This window comes from Giraffa tippelskirchi, chromosome 7 (genome assembly GCF_054371585.1).
Source record: "Giraffa tippelskirchi isolate mGirTip1 chromosome 7, T2T-mGirTip1v1.2.pri, whole genome shotgun sequence".
NCBI lineage: Eukaryota > Metazoa > Chordata > Mammalia > Artiodactyla > Giraffidae > Giraffa > Giraffa tippelskirchi.
The window spans coordinates 74,666,994-74,679,416 of record NC_137281.1 but is presented as its reverse complement, the minus strand read 5'-3'; the positions used below and the strand labels follow the sequence as shown (position 1 = coordinate 74,679,416).

The window sequence follows — 12,423 nt, the reverse complement described above, 5'->3', positions numbered from 1 at the left end:
AAAATCAGGAGGAAAAAATTGTTGAACGGACTTAATTTTCTCAGGGAGAGAATACTAGGAAAAAAAAAAAAAAACATCTATGGCAGTCATGGCTTAAATTGGTCAAGAATATTTGCAATCTATTTGCAATCAACAAAATAGATTTGCAATCAACAAAATAGATTTGCAATCAACAAAATAGATTTAGCAATCTATTTATTTTGTTGAATGGTTACGATTCTTATCTCAGACCAGAGAGCTAAAAACAACAATAAAAATAAAAATTTCAGACCAAGCTAAGGCAACTGCTGCCAAGTGAGCACTAGAATAATTGCCTTTATAGGTAAATCATAGTCCTAGTGAATTTCCTCAAACAATATTTAAATGGATTCAAATAACTAAGCAAAGGTAACTTTAAGGCCCTTTAAAGTGTGTTGATTCTTCAATTGGTTTTTTAATGCCTCTCAACTGTTCTGTGGATGCCCAGATCCACAGAGAGATACATATCTCTTCAAACGGCCAATAAGACAACTATTATCTGTTTAGAAATGCTGGTTTACTAGAAAATATATTGTACAGTCAAATAGGGATGATCACAAGTAATCATTATATATTTTCTTCAACAATAGTTATCAGATTCATAAATGTTTTCAGAAGATTGAACACTTTTTAAGGCAACTCTCTCAGTGGGAAGGAAGGAAATCAAATAAAAATGGTGGGAATGGATATCTTTTATTTTCATAAGAACTGAGAAGTAAAAAGTTCTTAGTTGGTTAAAAGCAAACCACATTGGCACTGTAAGGCTTTATTTGGGTTGGGATGTCAGTGAATAATAGAAAAAGAAAATTCTATCATTTTCACATCAAGTATGAGTTTAGAGTCAGGTCAAAGGCTGAGGAGGCCATTGCCAGAACAGGATTAAAGGATTTTTCCTAAGAAGTATAGCTGGTTTGTTGAGGCTTCCCAGGTGGCGCTAGTGGTTAAGAATCTGCCTGCCAATGCAGGAGATGTACGAGAAGTGGGTTTTACCCCTGGGTTGGGAAGATCCCCTGAAGGAGAGCATGGAAACGCACTCCAGTATTCTTGGCTGGAGAATCCCATGGACAGAGGAGGCTGGTGGGCTCCAGTCCACAGGGTCGCAATGAGTCAGACATGACTGAAGCGACATAGCATGCATGCACATAGTTGGTTTGTTAACTGAGGGAAAAGACTAATTATGGGCCTTTAAGGAAGCACAACAGAGAAAGATTCCAGTGAATTAAGTGGTGAAGTGCATTCTATATGGAAGCATGCTTTCTGGATGCCTTCCAGACAAAATCATACCTATATAAGACCTAAACTGAGCTCTAAGGCTAAGTGACCTACATAAGAGTGAACACTTTAGTCTGGGGAAAAACAGACACCCTAGAACCAGCGGTGAAAGAGGTAAGAATACATCATTCTGTTCACACCCTCAAACAATGTTCACAGCTCTATTGAAAATGCAAGTTAGTCTTTAATTCCCTAGAAAGCTTCTCCTCTTCCTCTGAGAACAGAGGTTGGTAATCTTTTTCTATAAAGGGCCAGCGAGTAATTTCGGTCTGGTGTTATAGGTCTCTCATACAACTGCTTGACTCTTCCTGTAGCATGGAAGCAGCCAGAGACAACAGCATACAAACTAATGAGTGTGGCTGGATTACAATAACCGTTATTTATAAAAATAGGTGGCAGCCTAAGGAATCTAAAAAGCTGCTAGAATAAAGGTTTCAGGATACAAAATCAACATCAAAAATAAATTTTATGAAAATATGTCCACATAAAAGCTTGTATACAAATGTTCACATGAGTATTACTTAGATAGCCAAAACTGGAGAAAAAAATCCAAATTCTATCCACTGATGAATGAATAAACAAAATGTGGCATATTCATACAACAGAATGTTATCAGCCATAAAAGAAATGAGGAACTGATACATGTTACAACATGAATGAACTTTGAAGACATTATGCTACATGAAGTCAGACACAGTGTGATTTTGTTTATATGAAATGTCCAGAATAGTAAAAATTAGAGAGACAGAAAGTATATTAGTGATTGTCTGGGGCTGAGAGTTGGGGGTGGGGAGCAATGGCTAATGGGCTCCACTTATTATAAGAAAAATATTCTGCAATTAACTAGTGGTGTTAGCTCTACAAGTTTGGGAGTATAATAAAAACTTCTGAATTGCATACTTTAAAAGAGTAAATTTTGTGGTATGTGAATTATATCTCAATAAAAAAATTAACTGTATTTCTATATGTTAGCAACAAACAACCCCAAAATGAAATTAAGAAAATATTTACAATGACATCAAAAATAATAAAATATGGTAGGAATAAATTCAAGTAAAGTAGTGCAAGCCCTATACACTGAATACTACAAAACATTGTTGAAAGAATTAAAGACCTAATTAAAAGCAAAGACGTACCATGGTATGTGGTAGTAGAAGACTTAGTATTAAGATGGCATATGTCTCAAATCCATCTATGGCTTCAGTATAATCTCTAGAAAGTCCCAACTCTCTTCTTTTTTTCCAGAAAAAATGAATCTAAGGTATCTCCTAGGTTTCTAAATTGGCTATCTGGGGACATTTTTTTTCTCTGCTGATCAGAACATGGCGGTTGGGAAAAGGAGCAGGCAAGTTTAGGGAAGAGCAGATAAAACTAAGTTTGGGCCAAGGGTTTGAAATCATGATGAGTTATCTCTAAGAAAATCACCCCTTGCACAAACACAGTCCTGCAAGTCTTTCCTCATAAACGATGAGGCGGGGGCACTATAGTAACTGATGAAGAGATGTGACGGGAACAGAGAGAGGCTCGGGGTGATCAGACACCAAGTAAGAGTGAACGGCCAGAAGCCCTATTCCTATTTCATTATCAGGAAATGTTCTGAATCAGAGGGTACAATTCCCAAGTTAGAAATACATCAGGCAAATTATAAGTACATAGGGTAGTTCTGGACAGACTTCCAGTGAATTAAGGAAAAGGTTTTTTTTTCCCCTTAAGTTCCATTTCTAAGACTATATATTGTCAAAGCAATTTTCTAAAGATGAAAAGTACTATGTACATGTGGTACGAATAAACATCAGCCTGAGTCAGGAGACATCTTAATCCTTGACAGTAGGACACAGCAAGTGCTCAACAAAAATCTATTATACTAAAGAGATGATGGGCTATCTCTGCCAAAAATTAATCTCATTGGGTCTGTCATTTTCTCCCTCTGTCCAAAATGCCATCAATGTGATTTTCTAAATCTGAAAAATAAGTCCTAAACTCATGATCTAAAACAGTTTCCAGAGCTAACATTTCATGGATTGAATAGGCAAAAGTATATGCCAAGGTTAATAGAGACCAGTTTGCTGCATTTCATTTTATACTTTCAAGATTACTCTTTACTTCTATTTAATAATGTATTAATGTACATTAATAAATATACAATAATGTATCATTTATTTTAAAAAGGATGAAGAGATATATTAGTGCAAAAATCAGTTTGTACCACTAGAAGGATGCCTCAATGGCAAAACTTAAAGGAAGCAAAATCTCCTTTTAATACTGTATTTTCTCAAGTATATGGCACCCACCACAGCCACCAAGTTAATCACAGATTTCCAAAAGACAAAAAAGGAAAAGAAACACTAAAAAATTTCCTTTGCCAGAGATGACAAACATTCAGAAATATTCATTTGAAAGCAATTATTTGTCTCAAAACTGAGATAACACAATACCACAGAAGTCACCACATTCAAAATGCTATTTAATTTGTGCTAAGCAGTGAAGAAGCTTACCACTTCTAGATTTCTGCTCTTTTGCTTTCGCCAGGGCATCATGGTACCTGTCAGCACATTCAGGGATTACGTCATTTGTATTACCAACGGCAGGCTTCAAAACAGACAAAATGTCACTTTGCTTCTCCTTCTCCAAAAACTGATTAACATCAACGATCAGTGTAACCCCTGGGTAATGAAAAAGAAATGTTTCTGTTAATAATTATCTTCTACTCACCCTAGAGGCATGCAAAGATATAAGTCAACCTTTTAGGAATGCATTGGTATTAAACCTGTTTACCCTTTGAGAGAATATACTGCATACACTCAAGACAGTCATCAACTGTTCAGGTTGTAAGAGGAATAAAATCCACAGGAGCAGTATTTCCTCATTACTCCTGCATGATTTCAAGGCACTAGGTTCTGCCCACTGTGGTGATCTGTGAAACAGGGTGGACATATGTTGACAGTAGATATGCAGCCCTTATGTGGGTCATTAATCAGTATTTGAGAACAAGATTTACGAAAACATGTATTTATACTAGAATAAGTGAAACACTATCTAAGCCACAGAAATCCTGACATTCTCTGGTACAGCGCAAGTATACTTTCAAGATTGTCCTTAGCAACCTGAATGACTGTTCTAGAAAGGAAATGGGCACAGCTGGTGGATACGTGCAGTGGAGTCCAGAAACTTAATTCTGGAACCAATTTAGACCTAGAAAGCACGTGATCCCATTTCAAATGTCTGCCTCTCCCCACAAATAAAACCACATTCGACTCTTGGTTGCCTAAAGTAAAATAACGTGGTGAATTTTTTACCATCTAGTTTAGGTAAGGATATTCTGGCCCCACCAATGGACCTACTGTCTTCACAACCTGTAAATATACTGAGTTAGAAAGGTAGAACAAAAAAATGGAAGAAACCAGGTTAAAACACTTTATAGATGAAAAACATCTTGATGAAGAGAGAGGAGAAAGATAGTTTTTTTTCCTTTCTTTTTAAACACACATGTTAAATCTGCCATACAAATGCTAAATGGTATACTGCTGTCATCAAATTACATTCAGATGTGCATGGAACTGTGAAGGCTGATGTGGTAGGAAAAACAGTCTGACTTTTGACACCTACAAGTCCAATCATGCAATCTGGAGGAGCACACGAAGGCGAAAGACTTCCAGTGGCCAACTCCAGTTGTTGCTGAACAAAAGCTACAGTGGTGGGTTCTTTCAAATATAGAAGTTAAGGGGAATGGGGAAGCTGCCCCCTTTCCTCCTCTCCAGGAAAGTTTAGTAGGAGAAAAATGCAGTCCTGGTGTTTGAGAAGTCTGTGGTCTCAGAGGGGAGGAAAGAACAGGGAAATGACAAAGGATCTTCACATGAAATATGTCAAAAAGCTTTATCAAACCCAGTGAAATGCTATTTGCCTTAAAAGATGGGTATTATGAAGGCATACATTTCTTTCAAGTATATGTACTGATGTACAAGCAGTGGGTCCATTGGTTAATCTTCTAGATGACTGAAGCTGACTCCTTTAGGTACCAGCCTTCATCTTAACAGAATCCTGCTCCATGAAAACTAAAGCCCTGGGGAAAAATCTAATAGTACAGTCCTACTCAGTCCTGCTCATCATGTTACCCACAGTCCCTGGTACATTTTTGGTGCTTAATGTTTGCTGAGAGCTGCCAGAAGAATTCTTTATGGCATCAAAATTATATTGTGCGATAATGTGATATTTTCAAAGACTATGGCGGTGTTGGGCTACTTTGCTCCTGCAATAAATGGTCCCAAACTCCTCCTCTTCTTAGTTTTCCTCTAACACCACTGTCAGTTATCACTTTTTGTTCCTGTCTGAATGCCTGCATAGGGCAGCCAAAGCACCTAACTTCTTGGTAAATCATAGCTTCTGAGTTGGGTAGAGACATAACCAACAGGTAAGCTGTATGCCTAAGATAAGAATAAACAGACTCAAAGCATCGGTCCACCAGGTCTCCATTGAGTTGACAAAAATCAGTTCTGTGCTCAGGCTTTGAGACACCTATTTTGATTGCTTTTTTCTTAAGCTATGGGTTGCAATTAAGTTCCAGAGAGCTGAGAATGACACAGAAACAATATCCAGAAAGTCAGGTATGTTTCTGCTATGGAACAAATGAAGAAACCTCCTCCAAACCTCCTAAGATCCAAAAATATATTTATGTCTTAATCCATATGCCAGAAGGGCTTCTCTAAGACATGCATTCTCAAAATGTGAGGTGATATAACCCCCAGTAGGGTAAAAATTGGTTCTTAGGAAGAGAAAGTAAAAACAAAACAAAACAAAACTTTATATATAAAAGCACATATCTACATATGGGACATAAGCAGGTATATATTAGTGGTACTGAAATTTCATGGTAAAGAGCACCATGGGGGGGAAAAGTCTAGAAAGACTCCTTAGGGTACAATCATGGATAATGGCTGAACGACATTGCTCTAAGGAGTCAAAAGTAGAGACAAATCTACTTGAAGAAAGCAAGATACTCCAGTGAAAATGGACATCAGGCCCAAAACAAGGAATCTTGAGTTACCATGCCCTTTCAAATCTTGCCTGTGGTCAAACATATGGGCCAACAAATTATCTGAGAGTGGGTTTGATAATTGCAACATGTGACCAGAATTTGTTTTCAAGTCTTCATACAAAGGATGAATAATGCTTTTAAAAGTAAGATTAAACTCCTTGTTTTGAAAACACTGGAAAATTCTCATCTCGGTGTAAGAATATAGGCAGTTTTATCTTTAGAACATCTTTTTGTTGTTATAAATCATAGAAGACACTATATCAACTCTTTTCAGGAACAGGATGGAAGTAGAAGAAAGGTTTTTAAATGTGCAAGTGTGGAGCACACAAATCTCACACATTTGAGAAAATCTCTTACACTCATAGTAAACAGACCTGTGAGTCTCAAGAGGATCGGCTTAACATTTGTAAGCCAAGTATAAGAACAACATAGAAAAAAGGAATAAAATAACTTCTAAACTGGTTTGCTCTCTAGGAGAAAAACTATAACCTTTTTAGTCTATCTGAGTGCCTTGATGACAATATAATTTCTTAAAAGTGTTTTTTTCAAACTACGGATGCCTTCAGTTTAATATATAAATTTAAATCTCTTGTGTACACAGCTTAATTTTATTTTTTCCTTAAGGATTAGAATGTTTGAACAGAAAGACTTCAAAGATTCTAAGGATGTAGAGTTCAGGTTGGAGAAATACACATATTTTTCAGGCTAAGGAAATAAAAACCAGATGTTCCTCACACATGCCTGCGATGTTTCAAAGCATATCTTCCGGAGCAAGACTAGGCATCTCAAAGCATTCTATGACCTGATACAATCATGAACGGACAGGTTAATGAACTACAATTTTAGGAATCTTATTTTAATTGACATAGGTTATTTATACATGGAGAGTGTTAGCATATAACCCTGATCGCCATGTGAGTTTTCTTATTATCCTCTAAGAAAATAGATGCTTAAAAAAAAACAAAAACTATTATTTGGGAGCCTAAGTGGGGGGTCTGGTAACTGCTAAGTACGTCTATTCCAATTATGCATTTTGGACTTGGGGAAGTAACCCTAGGGTGGGTTTCAGCACCTACTAAATGTACTGTGAGATGAACCTGAGCAACACTTCATTGATCATCTGACCTCTAAAAGCCCATCCCCTGATTGGCGGACCACAGTGAAGTTTCAGGTCTCCTGGAATTAGTGTCAGTTCAGAGCCAAAGTCCAGTAATCTCTGAAAAGTCTGACTGCGCCCTTTCCCCCCAGCACAGTCACCATGTAGGGTATAACATGTTGGTAACGCAGCAGGGCCCTTTCCCAGGGGAACCTAGCCCCTCCTTCATTCAAGGGTTTCTGGGTCTATAAATGGCTCGAGTCCGGGAATTGATGGAGGGACCATGACTTTCTGTTTATGATTCAAGTTATACTTCCACTCACCTGACCTAGAACTCTTCCTCCACTTGTACACATCAAGTAAGAATTTAGACTGTCGATTTCGCTTCTAGGAATACCACAATCAATTAGCAAATTCCATTGGTCTCTGAGTCAGATTTTTCTAATTATTGCTTTGACTCTGCTATCTATTAATATTGTACTAACCACAGTCACTTGTCTTTGGTGATGAAGTGCCGTCCCCTGGCCTCTGCCAGACTGCCTGACAGATTTTGGACTTTTCAGCCTCTGCACAATTACATGAGCCTATTTCTTAAATGAAGTCTCTCTTTATTTTTCCATATATATGTATGTAGAGACAGTTAGACAGTACTAGATACTTGCTTTCCAGAGAAACTACACGGCTACATATGTAGTTCTTTTTCCATAGGAAAAAAAATATATAGTTCTGTTTCTTTGAAAAATGCTATTACAATGGAAGGCATGGAAGGGAGGACAGGCATTTATTAAGCAGGATGGTCTAGCTTTCTAAGGATCAAGATAAAAAAGGACTTGATTATACTATAAATTTAAGAGTTGAGAAATTATTTTTTGCTTTCTGGACTTGGTTCAGCTACAACTTCAGATTTTGCTGGAAATAGTACTTAACTGCGAAAACCAGTGCAACCGACCAATCTTATTTTTGTATAAATATGAATTCAAGAATTAAAATAGGTGACAGTTCATATCTTTTCAGAAATTAAAAATAGCACACTTTTTAAAAATTAGGAATTAAAACAGAAGTTCAGGGGGATAGCCAGACGCAAGCAAGAAGCTGCGGCAGCAGGAGGCAGCGGCGAGGGCTTACATTGCTTTGCTTTGTTTATGTCCTTGTTGGCCTCGTTGACAGCATGCTGTATCTCATCCAGCCAAAGAATTTTAGAAGCACTTTGAGGGTCCTGAGAATGTGGTCACAGAATAAAAGAAAAAAAACAGTGAATGATGATGAAACAGAATTATTAATGGTCTTTCAGGAGGCACTTTATTAAAATTTCCACAACCCAGCATGGCCACACACTGTACAAACTACTGATGAGACAGACTCCAAATGGGACCCCTTCTCCTCTCTGCACAACCACCCCTTTAGTCCAGCCCCCCGCTCCATCATCTCTCACTTGACAGCTGCATCAATCTCCTATTTGCTTTTGTTGTTTCTGTGTCGGCTTCAACCCCAGTGGCCCTCTACAGACAACCAGATGACCCCTCCCAAAAAGGACATCTCATCACATCATTCCTCTGCGAAACTCCTTCAGAGGTTCTCTCCAGCAGTATGAAGGAAACATCACTCCCTTCCCACGGACTGTGGGCATCTAAGGATCCGGTCCTGCTCATCCCTTTGGTTTTATCTCCCCCTTGTCTACTCACTGTTGCGGACCTTCACACCAGCCTCCCTCAGATCCCAGGTGTATGGCTGTTGGTATTTTCTTACCATTCAGGCCTTAATTTAAATGCCACCTCTTCCAACAAAGCCTTCTCTGACTACCCAGGTCAATCAAATATTCTCTCCCCCAGTCACTCAGTAACTATGGCTCCCAAGGTGGCTCAGGGGGCCACAGAACACTTTCAATTTGTGGGAAAAAAATGATACATGGATTTCATCAGACACAGTGACAAAAATAAGAACAAACGTATCCAAATAGAAACATGGTGATGGCCCTCAAGGAGCTAACGGTTTAGCAGAAGGGGCAGGTGCATCAAAAATTATAATTGCTGGATCAATAACAAGGCCCTACTGTATAGCACAGGAAACTATCTTTAATATCCTGTAATCAACCATAATGAAAAATAAAAAACTGTAATACAATGTGATCAGAGCAATATTAACTATAGATAGTTTAGAAATAGCCAAGAAGAGATGAATTTGTATTAGGAGTATTGAGATGCAGGGGGAGAAAAGACCAAGTCGTTAAGGATAGCTTCAGAAAGGAAGTGGAAGCAGCAGTAAAAAGGTATTGAGTTACCTTTACTCATTTTTACTTTAAGGGATGATTCTGATTTTACTCCAAAGGCAGTGCCAACATACAATGTAACTAAAGAAGGCTTCCAGATAGCAACTGCATTTCATATAAGCTTGTCTAAGATTACAAGTAAATTTTGTTACTGGTAGAAATCAAGTATTTTAGAGAAGACGAGACATTTCATTTTAAAAACCTGGGAATATCTGCCTACTTCTGCGATAGCCTAAAGAAAGACTGTGATGAACAGAGGGTGGTTCACTGGAGCCAGGCAGAACCAACTCCATCATTTAGGACTCAAGAAGGATGGGGGGGCAGGAAGGAGAAATAACATTCACCAGCATTTTTGGCAGGCTTCAACTCTGTCTCCCTCAGAGCCTAATAAGAGATGATACATGGGGAAAGGGCTCTGAAAATGAGCCAAAATATCTGCTATTTCATCCTGTAACCCCCAGATTAAAGAAGACCATGGATGAAGGCTTGGTTCCTGCTTCCACAATCACCTCTAGCTGGATCTGCCACGTGGGAACCACCAGCTAATAAGATTTTCCATTTTTGGGGAGAATGGATGTGGAAGGTTCAAACAGGAAGCAAGATGGGAAGTTTAGAACTAGAAGAGGGTAAAGGGACAGGGGAACAGCAAGTATTTTTCCTCTGCTTCTAAGCCAAAGAGAACCCAACCACTCCCCCAGGTTCAGCCTAAAAACTAAGCTCCACACAAGTTCATTTCTGTCTGTCTCAGATTTTTTTTTTTTTCCTGAAAGGTATTTACCAAATTTCTTCATAACTCACCAGTGTAGAAGATGCACCATACAAACTTTTATTCAGATGAGAAGAAAGTTACAATCCATTTCAAAGCTGAAGGTATTAGTTTTATAAGCTAAACCCAAGAGAGACTTTGCAAATCAAAATAATTTAAGTCAACAGTTTAAATCATGACCCATTGCAGCAAAGGGTTGCTACAGTTAAATGCAAAGCCAAGAGTAAAAATTGAAGCCTACCAGTGTAAGGTCTTCCTTTCAGTTGATCACTGGAAGACTGGAAACAGGGTATTTACAGGATGGCCAAATCTCTGTGCTGTGCTTAGTCACTCAGTTGTGTCCGACTCTTTGCAACTCCATGGACTGTAGCCTGCTAGGCTCCTCTGTCCATGGGGATTCTCCAGGCAATAATACTGGAGTGGGTTGCCATGCCCTCCTCCAGGGGATCTTCCCAACCCAGGGATCGAACCCAGGTCTCCCACATTGCAGGCAGATTCTTTACCATCTGAGCCACCAGGGAAACCCAAGAAAACTGAGTGAGTAGCCTATCCCTTCTCCAGGGGATCTTCCTGACCCAAGAATTGAACTAGGGTCTCCTGCACTGCAGGTGGATTCTTTACCAAATGAGCTAACAGGCAAGCCTGTTCAAGTCTCTACTTTCAGCTAAAAAGCCAGGTTCAATATATGAGTTACAGATGGATTAAGTCAACAGAAAAGTAGGCCATCTGAAAATCAAGTTATAAATTCCTGAATTTAGAGGATTCTTAGAAAATTGTAAATAATTTAAAATCTACCTCAATTTGTACTGTGTTACCAGGTAATTGTATATTATTTGGCTGAAGTATTAGCACTGACTTTAAAAAAAATTTATTTTAATTGGAGGCTAATTACTTTACAATATTGTAGTGGTTTTTGCCATACATTGACATGAATCAGCCATGGGTGTACATGTGTTCCCCATCCAGACCCCCCTCCTACCTCCCTCCCCATCCCATCCCTCAGGGTCATCCCAGTACACTGGCCCTGAGCACCCTGTCTCACGCATTGAACCTGGTCTGGCGATCTATTTCACATATGGTAATATACATGTTAAACACTGACTTTTGATTGTAAAGCTCTTGGTGTGATAAGATGTGAAAAGTTTACACAGATTAGTTTCCTCCCACCTTATTCTTCATCCTTAAGTCTCATGAAATTTGCATTTTCTGATTCTTGCTGCATTTTTATAGTCAATAAGCTATTGGGCTGTCTAGATTAGTGTTTAAGTGTTGTTAACTATAGGAAAATTTGTTATAATGCAGTTTCTTTAACTACATATTAAATTATATCCTCCAGAATATAACTACACATAAAAGCTTATCTGTTAAACAACAGTGTGAATGTGCTTAACGTTACTGAGTTGTACACTTAATAACAGTTAAGGTGGCAAATTTTATGCTATGTATATTTTACAACAGTTGAGAAATAAAAGTTTATTATAAACCTGCTCACCAATACCCATTGGATAAAGGGAGTCCTCTGCATCTTAATGTTGTGCTATGATTTTAGTTTAATCAAATAGTGTTTTTTGGGGGATCCCTAGTTATCTGACCCTATAGAATTATTGAATGGCTCAGAATATGATGACCTATGGCAAAACAAAACACAATGAAACCAAGCTTTGCCCAAGCACTGATGACAAACTCAGACCAATGTGACACTGACAGAGGAGTAATCAAGCGCTTAAAACAACTTTAACGTCTTGAAAAAAAAAAAAAAAAAGCTTGCTTTCTGTGATTCATTTAGTTTACAATCACATAATGAATCTAACAAGATTTGAAATAGCTGAAAGGAAAAGGATAATTTCTGACAGCTCAGTTACTAGGTAGAAATGGCACCCTGGAACTTTATTTTTAAAGTGGGTAAAAATGAGATCAGGAACAGATTTAAATTTAACTGCTGCTAAGCATCTGTTTCCAGCTTACCTCTGTTA

The 12,423-nt window shown here is 38.2% G+C and overlaps 1 protein-coding gene across 14 annotated transcripts in view; it reads right to left on the bottom strand.

Moving 5' to 3' along the window:
• The window catches only part of IQGAP2 (IQ motif containing GTPase activating protein 2), a 307,037-nt gene that overhangs the window by 67,440 nt on the left and 227,174 nt on the right, over positions 1–12,423 (bottom strand). For all 14 annotated transcript variants that reach the window (XM_081505894.1, XM_081505895.1, XM_081505897.1 and 11 more), the window contains 2 exons: positions 8,544–8,634; positions 3,786–3,953 (listed from right to left, as the gene is read on the bottom strand). In XM_081505894.1, coding sequence (XP_081362020.1) covers positions 3,786–3,953; positions 8,544–8,634 — 259 coding nt within the window. The remainder of the gene's footprint in view (positions 1–3,785; positions 3,954–8,543; positions 8,635–12,423) is intronic.